Here is a 20,515-nt window from a genome sequence, read left to right as displayed (position 1 = left end):
AGCTCCTTTCATATATATATATATATATATATATATATATATATGAATTTTAATCGGGATTAAAATTTAATTTTTTTTAGCACAAAAGGAAAATATTAAAAATGTGGGTGTTGATAAAAAAGTAGTAACAAGGAATTACAGTAAAGCAGGTAGGTTCCCCAGTTGAAAAAAAGTACAAAGAAGGCTGACAAAGAATAGGGTCCCCAGCAAATGACCAAATCAAATCAAATCAAATAATATATATATATATATATATATATCAGTGTGTATTCATTTCATTCTCTCGTTAGAAATAAGAAAACACTGAAACAAACAGCTGTAACAAATAGAACAAACAGTGGCTTTGACCGGCTGTAATGTAAACAATGCTAATAAAGAAACAATAAAACAGCAAAGTCAATAAGGGAAGGCAAAGACTTGCCTTTTGGCAGCCATTCTCGCTGGCCTGTGCAGCGAATCCAAGACCCACTTTCACCAACAAAACCAAAACGGTTACACAACTCCACGAGACCCAAACCCTTCAACAATCCCTTCATTATTACACTTACTATTGTCTGTTTATATGTGTATATTCCTATCTCTATAGCTCTATTTTGTTCAAGGGGTCAACCAGCAGCAAATTCTTTTAACACCCCCTTTTTTTTCCTGTGTTTTTCTTGTAAGATTGGGAGATTGGTGGATCGGCAAGTGAAATTCTTAGATAACCATCTGCTAAATTTCTTTGATTTGATTGTTTTTATGCTAATATGTAATTTTGGGATTGTTTTTGATTGTGGGTATGTTGTGTTTTGATGATCAAAATTCTTGGATTTTTGTTACAGGTTGTAAAATTTAAGGTTTTGGAAGAAGAGTTTGATGTTGATTTGTAGAAGAAGCTGCTGAGCAAGGGCTTAATCTTATGGATAATTTCTGCTGTTTCAGTTCTCATGTGAGGATAATATCACCCTTTTAATTTGATTTCGTTTATTTTTGGTGTTTTTTAATTTTGGGTTTATACTTAATTTGTAGTAGACTTGTTGGCATGGTTGTTTAGTTAGGTTCTCACAAGTCTGATCATCAATCAAGTTTCTAGGTGATCTTTGTACTTGCCCACCCTATTCATATGGGGTAAAGGCAATCATCATGATGATTGTTTATATATTACTTCAATTAAGTGGGAGTATAGTAGATTTGGTGGATGTTTGGATTTCTGTTGAGATGGGTAAGGTTGAATTATTGTAGTTTATGTCTGTAAGTCAAAAGGATGTGATTTCTTCCCTGGTCATGTCTCAATTGATGTTATGGCTGGTGTTTTGAGTTGATCTTAAAATTCTTAGAGGAGTTTATGATATTTATTGGATTATTGAAATTGGGGAAATCGGGCCAGAGCAAATTGTCTGGTTTCACTCCATAGTGATATCAAGTACAATTCTTGCTGTGTCGATTGATGGTGCAACTTGCAGGATATTGATTGCTTGATCTTATGTGTTTACAAATTGTAGCATCCTTGTTATCCTTGTGGTGAAATTGAGCAAACAATATCTGGTATTGGATTTCATAAATGCTGTATATAAAGTTATTGTTTACATTTTCTGGTTTTATTATTATGCAAGATTTTTTACAAAGTTCTCCTTCAAAATTAGCGTGCAGGAGGACGATCGTCATGTGGCTCTGGCAAAGGGAGAAGCCACCAGGGGCCTATTAAGTATGGATTCAGTCTAATAAAAGGGAAAGCAAATCATCCCATGGAGGATTATCATGTTGCTAAAATTCTTCAACACCATGGACGTGAGCTTGGACTTTTCGCTATTTATGATGGCCATCTGGGAGATAATGTGCCTTCCTATCTACAAAAGCATTTATTTTCCAATATACTAAAGGAGGTGGGTGTTTTTTTTTGTAATTTTTTGATTGGGATTTCTACTATGGCATCGGGATGCTGCCTTAATACATTAACTTTGAAGGATTATACTCTTACAATAAGTTGTCTAATCATTCAGGAGGAATTTTGGACTGATCCCAGTAGATCCATTTCTAAAGCCTATGAGAGAACTGATCAGGCAATTCTTACACACAGTCCTGACTTGGGAAGAGGTGGGTCTACTGCCGTCACTGCAATTCTTATAAACAGTCGAACACTTTGGGTAGCCAATGTTGGAGATTCACGAGCAGTTCTTTCAAAGGGAGGGCAGGCAATACAGATGAGTATTGATCACGAGCCCAACACGGAGCGAGATGACATCGAAAATAAAGGCGGCTTTGTCTCAAACATGCCAGGTTCTGTGACTTTCCGTGGCTTATTCTGATTTGTTTGCTGTTGGAAAGTCAATTTTATACTTGATTATTATACTAAACTTAGCCCTCAATCTGCCTTCTATCATCTGTTCATTGACCTTAATGTGGGAATATAAATCTAGATTGTTTCCTAGGGGCGTATATAAATCTAATTTATCTCCTAAAGGTTTGGATTTATGCTATGAGCCTTTGTTGATGTAGTTTTGGGCCTTTTGGCAAGCAATACGCATACTAAAATTTGAAAGTCTAATTGCATCTAGCTGTCAATCTTTTTAGATACCTGTATATCCATTCAATTTCTCATGTAAAATTTGTGTTTTAAGCTATACATCCTTGTTTGGACGAATTTATGTAAATAATGGTATGGGAAAAATACTAATTCTATTTTCACATGTCAAACAATAAAAAAGTCAGATACTGATATGAGAAGGGGGAAAAAAATATCCCAAGCTCTACGGGGAAGATCAAATAGTTCAAAGTGATTTTGTATGTTGTGATTGGAGATTTGAAACAATTCCCATAAGAAGTAGGTGTGTCCAGAATATGTCTCCAGATGTGGCACAACTTCTCCACTGTCTAACCCACCACCCACTCCCCCCAAAAGAAGTCATTAATGTATGTCCAGAATATGTCTCCAGATGCGGCAGACCTTCTCCACTATCTAACCCCCCACCCACTCCCCCCAAAAGACATCATCGACATAGTCAAAAATGAAGTTGATATTTATTTATTATGAAATGGGTAAAATTGCATGCGTGTCCTTAACAATGAAGACTAATGCTCAGCCGAAACTGCATAAGAAGGAACCCTAACCTGTTAAGTGAACTGAATACTGGGAGCACAAAAAATTCAATAGTAGTAGAACTGGATTCCCCAGCAACATAACATGAGACTGTTAACACCTCCTTAGGTACTTGCTGGCTATCATGATCCTCCTATTTCTTGCTTCCCATGCAATTTGATATATGACAAAGAGCACAAGCCCTGTCATACTTGCTACCCATGTCATTGTGTAAATTAGAATGACAACATTGAAAGTGACCCGAAACTTGCTATGGAGATTTTCTTAGGAGGATGCCTCATCCTAGTGCATATTGACCGGATCCTCTTCCTGATCCTTGAGAAAGAAAAAAAGAGCCCATTTTAATGAAGAAATAGGGCTGGGCAGTGTGAGTAATAAAATTTGTGGATGATAAGGTGATAATAATCATTTTACTTATAAAAAGTGCAATTTACAATTTATGAAGAAAAAGAATAGAGAACTAGAACAAAATATCTGAACACCCCCAAGGAGACTCAACCCCATCAAAGGATCTCTTATTTCTCTCCCTCCATAAGGCTCACCACAGGCAGAGGGAGCTGTCGTCCCCACATCTCTAACTTGGGGTCGCACTTGGCATACTCCCCAAATGTCAATCAAGCTCATCGTGGACTCTGGCATGACCCAAAATGGCACACAACATGTCCCAACCATCCCTAGCTCTGGGGCAATGAAGACGTAGATAATCCAATTATCTACTTCTCTCATCCTGCTTACACACACAAAACCAATTGACCATAATTTGACGCTGCCTTTTCAGATTGTCAATAGTCAAAATCCTCCCCAAGGCTGTTGTCCAAACAAAAAAGGCCACTGTCTGGGGGAGTTTTCGAGCGTCATATTCCTTTCCATGGAAAGGTCATCCCCTGAACATCCATCAACGGCAATAGAACAAAAGCTCCTCAAATTTCCCATTGCTCGTCTATCATATAGACTGTCGTTTATTTGGACTATTTCTTGTCTGTCATCGAAGCAGGTTCTGTTACAATGTATATTTATGGTTCAAATACACAGAAATTTGAAAAAGATAGTAAATTTATGTGATTTTTTAATATATGCAAAATTTGAGGAGAACATACAACCTATTGGGAATCCATCTGTATTTCTTAGAATCTGACAATAATTACACAGTATGGATTCATGTGGCTTCATGAATATCCATTATGGAGTGTTGAAATCACTGTTAACAAATACATCAATAATACACCATAATTGTTCTGGTTTGACTCCATGATGGTATACTCATGGTACAATAGTGTTATCAATAATAGTACACATGGAGTTCATGAGAGAGATGATAACGGGATGAGCTTTACATGTTGCATACTTCCATAGTTCTCTCTACACAAGATTTCAACTTTCTCTATGAAAGATGTGTTGTCATTCTTAAATACATAGTCAATGTGGATACTCGTATAGGCAAACGAGAGTAACAAAAGTGGGGATGACCTTGGCAGCTAGGTTATGCATGCTTACGTTATCAGCAGCAATTATCTGTACCATTGATATTGTTGCTGACAATAATATCCCTTCTTTTGCATTCGTTATATTTACGAACATACATGGTTCAATTGAGTAAAAAGAGGTTTAAAAGAGGACTTAATTATTGTAAACTCTCAGATTAAACTTTTAGAAGAATGTACAAAATCCTATCATGTTGGTTGTAACATTCTTTACCTTATTAGTTGTCTTACATCTACCATTGGTGAATTCATTGACTTCAATTTCCATTCACCATGGTGGACATTTACGGATCACTTGAATCAATATTTACTATTATTATCAGCTTGTAAGAACTAAAGATTGGTATCTATTCACTTGTGTACTTTCTCTTTAAACTTTGCATACTTTAGAGATATTAATTTTCTGTCTTTAAACTTCTTTACAATTGAACATATATATGCACTATAATAGCATGTGGTTGGATAGCGTAAGAGAAATAGTTTAAAATAAAAGTGGGTAGAATGTATTGTATCTCTTCCTGTATGATGTACCAATCGTTTTTACAGAATGTACCAGTTAATGCTTTAGAATGCCCAATCGGTTATGCAAAATGTTCTAGTTGTTTGTATATACAGTAAAAAAAAACTACTAGGCAGTCAAAAATGTCCATATTAACTGTGCACATATACAAATAGTTGGTAGATTTTGCAATACTATAGAGAACTGACTAGTATACTTTAGAGCCATAACTTACATATCATGCAAATTGATACATAATAAAAAGAATATGTCCCATTTATTTTTAACAAATGTCATGTTGTGTAGTTCTGACATGACTTGCTACTGTAAGCGATGAAGTGTCACCATGTGCGATACTAGTGTGACACCACGTGGACAGTGTCGTGGAGTTAGCATCCACATTTGTTTTATGTGGTAATGGGACTATGAAGGTAATTTAATGATTAAATGTCTTCTTAATTTTGCTTTCATGTATGGTCAAGTTTCCAGAGCTTTGCAATTCTTATAGAAATTTGACAGGTATGGTATTCTTTGTGTAATTCATTTAATATATATATTTTTTTTCCCCTTCTAAAATTATTAATTTAAAAATATAGATTTTATTAATTTTTTTAATAAATATTATGAACTGTTTTATAGTAATATTATAATAATATGTTCGAGTCATAAATTGTCATCACTATTTATGAGACCTATTTAGATGCCTGGATAATGGATAACAGATTTTGAAAAATTGAGGAGCAAAAGCTATTAAAAGGAAAAAGATAATCATTGACTACGATTAAAATTTACACTAATCATGTAGGTATAATTTTTTTCTTCTTAATTAGTACACACACACACATGCCTCCACTGAGGCTTGAACTCTTAACCTCCCTTTGGAAAGTAAGGGTCTGATACTGCTAGGACACTAGCCCATTGGTATGTTGGTTATAATTTACTAAAACATGAATTTAATTGACTTTTATCAGTTGCTATAAAGCTTATGTGGTGTAAGGAGATACTATTAAGCATTTCTATATTAGTGTTGACATCCAAGCAGGTAAAAACATTCATGATATGAAGCCAACATGAATGAATAGTCAAAGTTGTCTTACTCAATTTGTACCCCGTATGCTCCCACAATGCGTGACAGCATGTGTGAGAGCTTACTACAAAATTAATGCTTAAAAATTGCCAAGAAATTGACTTGTTTAAATTATTGCTGATATATAAACTACTTGATTGGATGACCAACATGTTGTGGGCTAAGTCCCACTTTTATTTTTATAAAAAAAAATAAAAAAATATTAAATGTGGAGATATGTTAGAGTTCGATTATTGAACTTTGGTAATAGCATCTTGATTGAAGGGACAATATGTGGATTAGAATTCTCAAACTTTTTTATTCTCATTGTTTAAATTCTTATTATTTTCAGGTCTAAATCATGTTGAGTACTTGCATAGATCAAGGAAAAATAAAAAAAAAAAGAAAAGAAAAGAAAACCATGTTGAATATTTCTTAAATACTTAGGGAATTGGGTTTCAGTTATCCATTAGCTTGTTTCCTCAGTATGGAAATTAAAATAGGTGGATGAAATTGTAAAAGAAAAAATGAAAATATTAAATGTAAAATGTTGTATAACCCAATTGGTCACAAACTGGTCTTCTCTTATTGAGATGATTCTCATGTTGGATTTGTGCAAACACAGTTGAGACTTGCTTCTTAGTCCCATGTGTATATTTAATGGTGGTAGATGAATTGGTAGCATCATATGTTTTTTTAAAATTTTTTAATGAACATTGTTTAAGAGGAGCAAGAGAACGCGCAACATGCATGCATCCTTTGTTGTAGGTGCAATGGAGAAGAAAGAATAAGAATACAAATAGGAGCTAAATTCATGTTTGGAAAAGAAACAAACCATACTTTGTAAGCCTAATTGCAAGTCACTACCTTAGAAAATTATTTCTTTAAAAAAAGAAATAGACTAAAGTTGCAAAAAAAGAACACCCCCTCCCAATCCCACCAAAAAAAGAAAAAGAGAAAAGGAAAAATAAAAAAGAATGAGAATAGAAATAAAATGTAATAGAAATTTTTATGTTGTGAAAAGAAATTACTCGAGTCAACAAAATCTTATTCCAACTCATTGAGGTTGTTTACATGAATTCTCCATTATATATGTCATTTATCATGTCAGAATGTCTATTTGCGACTCCTTTTTTCCCTAAAACTTGCTATAAATTTTTATAGACCCTTCCATATGCTTTCTCCAAATTTATAGCAATTATATAAAAATCATTCAACTTCAACCTGCATCGTTTCATTAGTCTACTCAGTAAATAAATTGCTTCCATTGTTGACTTTCTTTACATAAATTTTAATTGAGTTCCAAACATTATAATTTAATGTCATTATTGTTTAATGTCATAGTCATTGTTTTTTTTTATTTATTTTTTTGATAAGTGTCATAGTCATTGTTCTTTCACTCTTTTCCAAAGTTTCATGGTATGTTAGTTAATGTAATACATGCATAACTTTGAATATCCATTTAGTTTTATATGTAGTTTTTTAAATACTTTTTCTCAACTCATATGGCATTTCGTAGTTATCATCATCTTATTAAAGTAAATTTTTTCCACCTTTCTCAATTTCATAAGTTTTCAATAGGCATACAAGTCCTCTTTCTTTATGTATTCAATATGATTAAAATCTTTAGTTTTTCTTTCCCATAACTTAGTTTGCATGTGTGTGTGTGTGTATATATTTTCCCATCTTTTTTTTTTTAATATATTTTTTAAAATTCAAAATAAAGGTAGTCGTATGTTTTATAGCTCTTGTGATTTTCTTAGTTTCTTTTCAATTTGTATTTTGCAAAAAATTCTTCAATTCTAACTATCCGACAAATTATATAAAATTCTTTTTGTTTTTATTGTGGTTTGGGCATCCTCAATTCACCCCAAGTTTCATTATGTAATGGTCCTTTTCCTTTTGATTCTCCAAGAAACTATTTATATTGTTTTAATACACTAGCCATCGTACTTCATCTTATATTTTAAATTCTGCATTGCTTATTTTAACATCTTATTTTTTAGGGTTAATTACAATGACACCCCCTGAGGTTTGCCCTAATGACAACCATATACAAGTTAGTCTCTTTTTGAACAATGACACCTCCTTAAGTTTGATAAAGTTAATGAAGACACCCCTGTTACCTCTGTCAAAAGCTAAAATGACGTTACCCTTTGACTTTTCAATTGCCTCATTTTTTAATATTTTTAATTTAAATAATAATAAAAAAAACACTACACCATTTTAAGAACAAAAATACCCTCCACTCACCAGCACTGCCTTCTTCCTCATCTCTCTCCACCTACCCGTTGCAGGTTGCCATCTCAGATCGTCACTGCCGCTTCAGTTACAACCATTTTTACAACAAAATCACCACCATCCGCACCCCTATTGAAGACCCACGGTGGCAAAACTAATGACAACGGCCACTTTCTCCTTGCCAAAATTGTCGAAACGGGCTTATGGGTGCGAAAATTGAAGAGGGTAGAGGAGATCTCACCATGAAATCTTTCGTCTTTGGCTTCTCAAACTTCTTCCCAAGCTTCTCCACCACCACGTCGATCACTGTCACGCTTGACAATGCCGTTGAAATCACCAATCTCTCCCCTTTTCAATTGATCTTGATGCTCCAATCTCTAGGTTTGGGGCTGAAGGACATTAAGCTAGTTCCGACGATCTTATTGTTGTTGATGATCTTGATGGCGACGTTGTAGTCGGTGGTGGCGTCCCTAGCGTGGTAGACCTTGGCGAAAGCGTCATACTGTACTTTCAAACATGTCCTTCACACCTAGTTCAATCTTCATCACCTAATCATCCCTCCGACTGGGCTCACCACCGTCCACTTCGTCGCCGCCACCGACATCTAAGATGAGAGCTTAGAGAGAAATGGTGGTTAGTATACATCAAGGGCAATTCTGTCATTTATGTCCTTAGATATTTTACATTAAAAAATCAATTAAATTTTAAAGGGTAATCTTGTCTTTTACCATTTTTCTAGGTACTGTTTGGCTGAAATTTATGATAGGGGGTGTCATTGTTCAAAAAGGCCCAACTTGTAGTCATTATGGCAAACCTCAGGGGGTATCGTTGTAGTTAACCCTATTTTTAAATAATCTTATTTTCTCAACCTTTAGATTTCACCATCTAATTCCCTCTTTCTTAATGTCTTTATATATATATACATATATATATCTCTTTGAAACTGTCAACTTGTGATGTGATGTTAAGAGCTCTCTTGAAACCACCTCATAAACTTTGCATGTTAGATGATCTATTCTTCTATTTAGAAAATATTAAATGTTATTAAATGATCTCTTTCCAATGTAGGTGTATACGCTTCTAGAATAATCATCGCAACATTTACCTTGCACAATCTCACATCCTCTACAATCTTTTCTAAGTAGCATGGACACGGACATGATTCGACACACTGACACCTCAAATTTTTAAAAAGTAGGTCATGACCACTCGAATTAGAAAATTTCATTTATATATCTATTGAGTAAGACAATCACAAACTAATAAAGTTATATAAATTAGAAGATGATGCTATTCGAATGTAAAAATAAATAAATTTATATATGCTATTACATCCTACCTTGTCATTATAATTATATATTTGTTCATTACGTTTTGTGACATATATAATGTCAATTTTATTAAATATAAAGAGGTTGGACATTTTGACATATGTTCATGATGTTGTTTTTAGTACTGTCATGTGTTTGTTTTACAAAAGAATTGTATTGAAGGGTGTGGGATGTGTTGGTTGAGTGTCCCAAATGTGTTGACCAAGTGTTTGTTAGCCAATTATCTAAAATAATAAAATTATTCCATGAAGTGTCGAATATGTGTTCACGAAGTTTCGGTACTTCTTAGATCTTTTCTTACATGACCATTAAAGTTTCCTCCTATAAATAATTTATTCTATGGGTATTCCTTGAATTATTTAATTTATATGCTCTCAGAATTATAATTTAATGTGTTCGTCTAACTACTTATTCTAATTATATTTTCCCTAAAACAAGTTTAATCAATATAATCTTATCCACTTTCTAGTAGCAGTTACAACTTTAAAATTTTTATCAACTATTTTCCAACTCCATTTCTACGTCTATCTTTTCCGGAATAATTGAGTTTGTCTTGTTATTTCAATTGCATAACTCTCTCCGACCTATTTAGTTTCTTGTAGGCTTGCTATATTAGCCTTCCATTTCATAATAGTGTCTACAAATTCCATCTGTATGCCTGTTAATGCTCTTATATTCATGTCATTGTTCTTAGCTTAATTTTTTGGGCTAACTTTTTCACTCGTGCTCGTTTGAAATACCGAGGTAAGCCTTGCAACTTTTCATTTCATCTGAGTATTGATATTTAGCCCATTGTGTATTTTCTGAAGCACTCAGGAATGGGTATGACTCGTTGCTTTGGGGGAACGTCTTAATATTATGTAAATATTCTTAGCATTCATGTTCATAGGGGTTTGATAAAAGTTTTACATTGGCTGTTAGCTACCTAATGCCACCCTCCTTTTTTGGACTAGGGAGTCTGTGTAAGACAGTAAGATACTACACGTGATGTAGGTGAAGTTTGTGAAAACAAATATAATTATAAATAGCTTTGTGCATAGGAAATTATTTAAGAAAATTGTTGTACTATCCATAAACACTAGTACACTAATAATTATTCATGGCTTTCTCTGGCCAATATATATATATATATATATATATGGCCAATGGGGTTAAATTTGATCTATAGTAGAATTACCTTTTTTTAGTTCTTGGTTTAATGCTTTTAAACTGGCTTACATGATTTATGTTATCCCGTCATTGCTTCGAAGGAAGATTTTAATACATGTTTAAGCCTTTATTTTTATGTTTTTTTGTTTTGATAATTGAGTCTATTTCTGCTCCAAGTCCATTGTTACCTAACAGTTGCTTATTTAGAAAGCTAACTGCAACTAAGAGCAGTGCTTTTCTTTTCTTAAACTAGACATTGCGACTTTTGAGCTCCTATTCAACTGATTTCCTCAACACCATAAATGCGACCTTGATATGGAATAATATTTTTCTTACACTTTCGGTATGCATGAATAGTCACAAAATTGATGTCCCTTTTCTTCTTATATCAGGAGATGTTGCAAGAGTGAATGGCCAGCTTGCCGTTTCTCGTGCTTTTGGTGACAAGAACCTGAAATCACACCTGCGCTCTGATCCTGATGTAGCAAATGCTGATATTGGTGCAGATACGGATATTCTCATCCTTGCAAGTGATGGTTTATGGAAGGTGAATTCCCTCCCTCCCTCTCTCGCAATGATCATTTTGTTTTTATGGATATATACACAGATACACCATTTCGTTTCTTGTTTTGCTTGTGGTTTATCCAGGTAATGTCTAATCAAGAGGCAGTTGACATTGCGAAACAGATCAAGGACCCACAGAAGGCAGCCAAGCAACTAGCAAATGAAGCGGTGTATAGAGAGAGTAAAGATGATATCTCCTGCATTGTTGTTCGATTCAAGTGAATTCTGGTCCCGGCATGCAGGATTTGTATATTTGGGGGTTTCTATTGCATAGGATTCGGTTCTGTTTACTGTCACAAGTTCTATAATCTTGTGAATTCCAGCATTTGTTTGGAAGCTACTCCAAAGCAGGTTATATATGATGCCCCTCCCTCTCTTGTAATATTTATTTACTCAGGGTGTGCTGTTTGTTGTTGCTTGATTTCTTCAAGGTGTAGATTCATATCACATTTTTGTTTAAATTTGCTTGGTGACTCTGAAGCTATGCTGTTTACAACCATAAATTCTTGTAATACTTAATAGGAATTTGTTATTGCTTGATTTATTGAATATTTAGATCATACCATCACATATTTTTTCTGTGTGTAATTACTTTTGAAGCTGTGCTTTTGACAGCAATGGATTCTTGTAGTATCTAAACAGAGAATTTGTTATTGCTTGATTTAATCATACCATCAGTAGTTTGCACGACTTCGAAGCTGTGCTGTTGGTAACCATTGATTCTGTGAATAACTAAATAGGAAGTCGGCATTGTATGATTGAGACTGCTGCTCTATGCTATCATGTGCTTGCTGGTCTGACTAGTGCTTTCTCCCCAACTGCTGCATTGCCACCTTTCGTCGTGAATGGACAAACTTTGGGCGATACAGTATGAAAACTTCACTCAGCTTATCACCCATTTGATCGAACTTGGTTCAAGCTTTTCTGTAATATCGAGCAGGGTAGCGAATATATATATATTTTTTTGGGTTCTTCCCTATCGGTAAGATTCTAATTATTGAACAGGTCTCTTCCTTTAGATGCCATTTTAAGCTTTTGACATTCCTTCCATGAACTGATTCCCTTCAGACTGCGATGAAAGGGACGTGTCTGTCTTTCTTTCAAGTCAAAACTGGCAGTTTCTTTCTAATTGGCAAATCCTATGTTACAGTTTCAAGTCACAAATTTGTTGGTTCTTGTCATTTTCACAGTTGAGATAATACCATATTACTAGTTCATTTCCTAGATCGTTAATACTTAATACACAAAGAGCATTACTCAGTGGCATAATTGGCGCTCAGCTCTCTGAGCGGGTGTGCCCGTGTTCGAGTTTCCCTTCTTCCCTAGTTTGCGAGGAGAATTAATACACAAAAAGGTTCACCTACTATATGAGGTGAGGTGAGTTAGGATGGGGATCTTCTGAGATAAATCTAAGAGAAAATTACACTTAAGAATTAGGTGTCTTAAGCTTAATAATAAAGTAGTTTATATGATATATATATATATATATATATATATATATATATATAAAATAAGTATAAACTCTTTTATAATTTCAAAAAAAATCAGTACTTATCAAACATTTATAATTTGTATGCAATGATGGCAGACAAGTGCACCACCAATTACGTTGCCCATATAATTAAGAATTGCAGCTTTGACTGGATAAAATCTTTCTTAGAGTTGCAAACAAAACACCTTACAAAGGGTGACCTAGCCCCTCTTCATCCTAAAAGTACTGCTTATTCCATAAGAAAATGTCAAGAAGAAAGTGATTGATATATATATATTATATATATATAGAGTTGCCCATGCACAATTATATTTCTGATAATGATTGCTTAACTAATAAATTAATGGTCATTGAATTTTCAATTCTTTGCTTTAAATTTGAAACCCATATTTGCGCGTTAATAAGGCCGCCATCTGACTCCGCGGCATTCTTCCTTTATATGATGTAGTGGTCATAAGATGGAACACTCTATACATATAATACATATATTAATAGGTATATAATATGATTGAATGACAGGTGTTGGTATTACCCCAGAGTAAAGTGTCAGACCTTAAATGCCCCATCCTAACCCTTTCCCTTGCCCCCACTAACTCACAACTCTCTAACTATAGCCAGGAAATAAATTTTTATTTTTATTGATTTCTAATGTCTAAAAAGGAAGTTTAGTGTTTCAACTTCGTATTTAATTGAATTTTGACACAGAGTTCAAATCTTAGATAGTATATGGGAATGTTTGGTATGCATTTTGTTTTCGGTGTTTTTGTTTTTTGTCTGACGCAAGGGTCTTATGCCTTATCTCTTGATCTTTACATACCGTTGGCTCACTCTCTTGCTTTTCTTGATCTTGCTTGAATCATTTCCATCCCAACTTATTCGGAGCTTTTGAGATACGGGAAGCTAGAGGGCTCCGTAATCTCATCTCATCTAATCAAACAAGAATTCTCGTATATAAGAATGAAATATGAGATGTATCTGCTAGCCTGCGATCACAGAAGTTCAATAAAAATTGGTATAGCACTGAAGAATGGAAAAAAACATGTTTGGTAAAAAAATATTTTGTTTTGCACAGTGCTGAAATGTTTCGTGAATAATAGCAAAAATACAAAACACCAATTTGATATTTTTATACATTGATGAATAGTATAAAATAATAATAATAATTTTTTTTTTAAAAAAAAGGCTTAAATGACATTTTAAAACTAACTATTATAATTTATTTATTATTATTTTTTTCATAATTAATACTCACATACACATGCGCTTGAACCCTTAACCTGTTTTTAGAGAGTAAGGGTGTAATAATGCTAGGTCATTGGCCCATTAGCTATTATAATTTTCAAACTTGCAATACTTTTTTACCAAATATGATTTCATGTTTTTGTTTTAAAATTTTTTATAACAAATGAACGTTACCAGACATACTTTTCATCACTATTCAAATCACTTTAGAACAAAAATACTTGTTTTTATTTCGGATTAAAACAAAATGTCGAACCAAACAAGATCATAGTAACTGATTGCTTTAGCTTGAATTGTTTTTTGGGAATTTCGCTACAAAAATATTTTGCTACAATATCAAACTTGTAGCGAAACGTCAACCTTTTTGCTAATTAAGTATTATTGTTGGCAAAAGTGTTATTATTTAATTTAAATTTGTTATTTACTTCGGATTTGTCTGTAGTGACTTACTTACGGGTGGGGAAACGCCCTTCCGGGTCCTCAGGGATTAACTGAGTTGTTGAGGGGTTTTAAGAGTTTGTGCCATCCCGGACACTCCAGGTTAATCAAATAAAAAAAAAAAAAAAATTAAATTTGTTGTAAATGGTGAATTGTTTCCAACAAAATTATATTTGGTAGTAAATGTCCTCTTGTTTGTTTTTTGGGACTCCAATGCTACTGAACAACACAAAATGTGATTGCGTAAAAGAACTCTTTGTTCTGAATTTCTCATTAATATCTTAAACCAATCTATTTTCCCTTTTTGCCCTAAGAAGCACCATCTCTCTCTAGCCTCTAAGAAAGTGACCAAGTAGTTGGTTTTGACACGCTGCTGCGGCTTTCCAACGCCGTATACCACCCTTCGACGCCGCCGAACCAACTTGACACTCACTCTTGCGCACTATCTCTCAAACACGTCTCTATTTCTCTCCCTTTATAAAAAAGTGAATTGCTTAACTTTGTAGCAAATAACTTAACATCTGCTACCAAATCAAATTATAGTAATTATTATTAAATTTGCTACTAAATACAAATTTGTTGTGTTTGAATTTTTGATCCCTTGCCTTAATGCATATTGCTACAACTTAGAGCCAATTATTTCTTTTAGAACCTTTTTGCTAAATAGAAGAAAAATTTGTAGCAAAAAACCTAACTTGTTCCTATTGTCAAGGCATATGACCTAGTGGTATTTAATCCTCTCCCTTCAAACCAAAAGGGTGATGGGTTCAAGTCTTCTCAAGAGCATTGTTGGGGTTCTTGAGCTGAAAAAAACAAAAAAAAACGTGTGCCAATGGCCATTCTACGTGAATAGGAAGCAGAATCACAATGTCATGCCTTGCCTATTTGCAATTGTGTTGAGATTGTAGATATAAATAAAATATTCTAAAACATTGAAGAATTTGTGAAAATTCGTAGAATTTGTGAAAATTCGTAGATTATAGTTGATTACAGTCTTTTATATATAGAGTTTCTAAATATTTAGATAGTTAAGTGGTGAATTCTAGACATAAATCTTAACCATTGATTTGAATGTATCATATTGGTTCATTAGAAGAAAGATGGCTATATAATAGTGTATTAAGTTAAAGTGGTTTATTTACGTTTAGCAGTAATATATTAAAGATAATTGGAGTGAATATACATACAAATATATAAAACAGAGGTAATTATCCATTTTGTGAGAGGATATAAACGATAATTATCCATTATGTGAGAGGATATGTACGTTTTTATCTTTGGACCGACTTTTGGAACAGCTTAATTATAACACCTTTTAATCTGTACAATTATTATTTTTATTTTTCAACCTTATCCGGTAATTCATTTATCTAAATAATTTCAAAGTCTGAAATATGGAGTTGTATTGTCATCCAAAGTAGTCCATCACACCGTCAAAATGTATTTTTTTTTGTTGTGCCCTAATTTTTATATTACCAATTTTAGAATCCATTGGATGTGATCCAACGGTGCCGACACAGTAAACTTTTGTCAATATATGCATTACAATTTCTATTAATAGATTTTTACTTGGTGTTTGGTTCAATAATGAAATCTTATAAAGGCAATAAAAGCTACAGCTACACTGTTGAAACAAGCTTGAAAATAAACTATGGAAGGGCCGAAAGGCTTACCGTCGGAGCATACAGTGTGAACGTATGTATTTATTTAAGCCTTGTTGCATATTTTTCCCTATAGTTTGAATTTATAATTTTCAAGCATTGTTTCATCAATAAATTATTTTAAAGAATCCTAAATTAATTAATCAAAAAGAGCCATTTACTTTGTATAATAATTTAATTAATTTTTTTTAAAGAATCCGTATTATTATTATTTTTATTATTATTATTTATTGAAATCTCTATAAATACCACATTCAATTCATGTAATACCTTTTTTCCCCTCATAATCTATATAAAGTCTTTTTATTTTATTTATTTATTTGCGAGAAAATATTTATAATGTATCTTTATTAATTCCCTTTAAATTATGTATAGTGTCAACTAATATAACCGTTGTATTTTTTTATTTGTGTGAAGGTTTGTAATGTACATTTTTATCTCTATCAGCTAGTGGGAATATGTATAGTGTCAACAAATATTTTTTATTCATCAAAAGTATGAAAATTACATTTTATTGGATTAGTCATTGGAAAAAAAACACAAATAAACAATTGAAAAATATTTTATTTTAAAAAAATTTATTTATTTTTTAAATAAAAAAACAAAAAAATAAAAAAGTGAATAACAAGAGAGTGGGCTGAACACCCTTCACCGTGACTATCCAAATAAAGTGAAGAGTCACTTCAGCACGATTTAGAGAATATATCCCATTATTAAAAATTTTTATGAATGAAACTTACAACAGATTCTTTCAGGTATCCTCTTATGGAAAATCCGTCCATCCTATAACATATTTCTGTTTTATGTTTGGACCGGAGCGAATTGAAGATCGAGTGTTTGGTACACCTGCACAACACTTTTGGTCGTGTTTGGTGATCACCAACATGCAACATATAATATTTTTAGAACACAGTAAGCATCCATTAAATTACCAATAATATTATTGACTGTTGAACCATGTAACCGAAGGGATGCCTAAACTTCGGATTAAGACAGTGCGATGGAAAGTTTTGTGGGCTGAGCTAGTGTCTGTTGTTAATTACAACTTACAACCCAATTGAAGCAGCAGTCATATATGTCTGTACAGCTCGATCCTTTAGGAGCACAGCTTTATGTACTAGTAATACAATATCTTGCGCCTAATGATATAGGGTAATTTATACAAACTTTTCCCATAGTTTGTTCTAATTATGGGGAGCACATTTCCTATTTCGAAAATTACGCGAACCTCCTACTTCTAAAAATATTTTACACGAATCTTTCTTATGTGTGACGGACCGTTAAATACATCAACGGACTTGTCAAATTTACTGAAATACCCTCAACTTTCGATGATAAATGACTTAAATACCCTTGTGTGTGTGTGTATATATATATATATTAATGAAATTGATATTGACCGAAAATCAGACAGAAAAATGGAGAAGTGATGATCCAACCGACTAAACCCTAGATTGCAATAAATCATTTTTCATTGGAGCCCCTTCTTTGCTGTCAAGCGCGGGAATCAGCTTGAATGATCAATATTTTTCTTACTCAACAGAGGGAAAGGTGGGAGCTCTCCAGAATCACCGGTGCTGGAAGATCCCGCAGGCGATCCACCCTCGCCGCCGGAAACGACTCTAGAGAGGATTAACAACGAATTGGCAGCCTGTGAATTCACTACCCCGCCGCTGATCGGGTGTTGCTAGAGTTTCGAAGCCAACAAAGTCGATTCATCAAATTGAAACTGATGGTGTTGACCATTATCTGGATTCAACAGCCTCTGCTCATCCGATAATTTGCGGACAGATCGGCGATAGGTCCCAAGTTATATATATAATATACATGCCTGTGGTAAGGCCTTTGTGATCTCTGATAATACCAGTCTTCACAACTCCAGGGTGCACTGCATTGATGGTTACTCTTGCATTTCTTGCCTACAGTTACAATATTCCAATAATTAAACACTTCTCATTCACTCACTATTAAGTAATATATTATTTCTAATTTCATCATATGCCAAAATTTGGTGCCCTACTTGGTTCTGTTTTTCATCAGAGTCCTCTGAAAGTTAAAAACAGTTGGAAAATTTATATGGTTGACAAATTTCCAATTTTTTTTTTTTTTTTGGAGTTTAATAAGAAATATAGAGAGGGAGAGAGAGAGAGAGAGAGAGAGAAATTTCATAGGACAACAATTATTAATTTTTTATTTTTTTTATAATTTTTAATATTCTTAAAATGAAACCAAATTAAGTCCTAATATAGTTTTATTTTATTTTATTATGTACACACACTTGATCGGTTGTCAATTATACATCAACCTTTGCAATAGCACAAATCATTATAGAATAGGGCTATTGGTCGGGTAAGTCGAACTACTAGGACTGCTAGTTTATGGCAACTTATGTGGCAAGAGGATTTGTTGGATTGTCACTAAGATTATGAATTGAAAAGTGCATAAGACATTAATGCTAAGAAGTAAAGAGGCAAAGACAATTAAAAAGGGACTAGGGAAGTGAATCCACTGCCCATCAATAAGGATGCTAGTAAATGATTTACTTAGGGAAATATATATATATAATCATGGAATGCAACAACATAGCATTGATACATTATCTTCAAGAAATATATGAAAACAAGATACAAGAATAACCTATCAAGGCTTACATGTTTTGGTTACCTAAATTAGGATGCAACCTTAGACATGATCGCCAAGCCATAGATCATCAAGCCCTTAATCTCATAATAGGAGCACATGAAATAGAAATCAAGAAGAATCTATCAAAGGAAAGCCCTAAGCAATAGATTATCAAAATTCCTAAATATCATGCCAATAAAAACATTTCCATGAACTCATCTCCATTGTCACTATGAAAATGTAGCAATATAATCATGAGAGAAAAACAATCTAAGACAAGATATTTGACTCAGAATGATCATTTATAGATAAAGAGATTCATTACATCATATAAAGTACTCTAGTTCATAGAAAAGTTACATATATATATTTTACCCCAAATATAAATCAAAACATAACAATGCTTACAAAATAGGGCTTCATCACCTCCCTAGATAGGGAGTTAGTTACCTATGAAGACAAAGAATGAAGGAGAAGATGAAGAATCCCTTTCCATTTCCACACCTTAAGCTCAAGAACACCCAAGACCCTCCAAACTCACTCTTTCTCTCTTTAGAACTTAGCAAAATGTGAGATATCTCAAAATAATGAACTACCACTCTTTATATACACTCAAAACCAACTCCCCATACTGAAAATCCCGAGCTCCCCCCTCTGTATGAAGCTAGACCACACAAAAGAAGGATAAGCGGACCAAGATGCTGAAATTCAGGGGCAGTTGAGCTGCCTTTGCAGATTGGCGGGCGCCCGTGGTGGTTTGCGGGGGACTGGCGTGTTTGGCGAGCGCCCGCGGTGGCTCGCGGGGGCTCAGCAAGGCCCCGTGAAATGGGGCAGAGAGATGAGGGAATTGGTGGGCGCCCGCGGTGGCTTGGAAGGTGCCCGCGGGGCCTTGCACCTGCACTTCAAACCAAGGCTTCTCGTAAACCTTTCCGAGTCGGAGTGCTGACGCGGCTTCCACTATGAACACTAAGCCACGAACTTCACAAAAATGGCAACTGAAGAGGTTAGGTCTCGAAGATAACTCCCTGACACGGCGCACGTATTTCAACAGAAAGATGTTAAAACCGCTTCTTTGATCATTCTTGGGAAAAAATACCTGAAATCAGAAAGAAAAACACAACTGAATTAAAATGTACATTATCCTCTAATAATGGACTTAACTAATGCAAGAAAGGGCGCTTGAATATGTAATATTCGGCGCTTATCACACCCCCAAACTTACATTTTGCTAGTCTCTTAGCAAAACAAGACAAAGAGCTTAATACAAATGACGACCAATGAAATGCTAACACATGCATCAATCATGAAACAAAAATATCGACGAAGCTCAACTATGATTTGGAGCACAAAATTTTTTGAAGATAGACATTAGGCAGACTACCTTGCATATATGAAGCCTTAACACAAAATGACAAAACAAGTTCAACTTAAATGCATCAATCATTAAGGTCTATATAAACACTTCAATTGTCATCTCTTGAATAACATGAACTCTGACTTCAGTGAAAGTGAGCCGGCTTCCTAATATGTGGCTTTTACCCCCTTTTTCCAATCTCAAGAGCACATTTTCACATCCTTAAATCTCCTTCTAAATGAGGTCTCCAAGGCATAACTTTATTAACTGAACAACTTTTGTTGCTTATTGACAATTTT

At 33.9% G+C, this 20,515-nt stretch overlaps 1 protein-coding gene across 2 annotated transcripts; it reads left to right on the top strand.

Moving 5' to 3' along the window:
• Nucleotides 1–361: 361 nt before the first annotated feature.
• LOC132300307 (probable protein phosphatase 2C 9) lies at nt 362–11,975 on the top strand. Of its 2 annotated transcripts, none has more exons than XM_059797333.1 (6): nt 362–566; nt 822–928; nt 1,623–1,862; nt 1,980–2,256; nt 11,236–11,390; nt 11,492–11,975. In XM_059797333.1, the coding sequence occupies exons 2-6, from the start codon at nt 899–901 to the stop codon at nt 11,627–11,629; spliced, it is 840 nt and encodes a 279-aa protein (XP_059653316.1). In that variant the 5' UTR covers nt 362–566; nt 822–898; the 3' UTR covers nt 11,630–11,975. The 2 variants fall into 2 exon arrangements, with proteins under 2 accessions (XP_059653316.1, XP_059653315.1); XM_059797332.1 differs by having other exon boundaries at nt 362–683.
• The last annotated feature ends 8,540 nt before the right edge of the window (nt 11,976–20,515 follow it).

This window comes from Cornus florida, unplaced genomic scaffold, assembly GCF_030987335.1.
Source record: "Cornus florida cultivar Cherokee Brave unplaced genomic scaffold, ASM3098733v1 CherokeeBrave_3.0.0_Hap2_Chr03, whole genome shotgun sequence".
Taxonomy (NCBI): Eukaryota; Viridiplantae; Streptophyta; class Magnoliopsida; order Cornales; family Cornaceae; genus Cornus; species Cornus florida.
The sequence above is the reverse complement of the archived record's forward strand: the minus strand, read 5'-3'. Positions and strand labels throughout refer to the sequence as shown.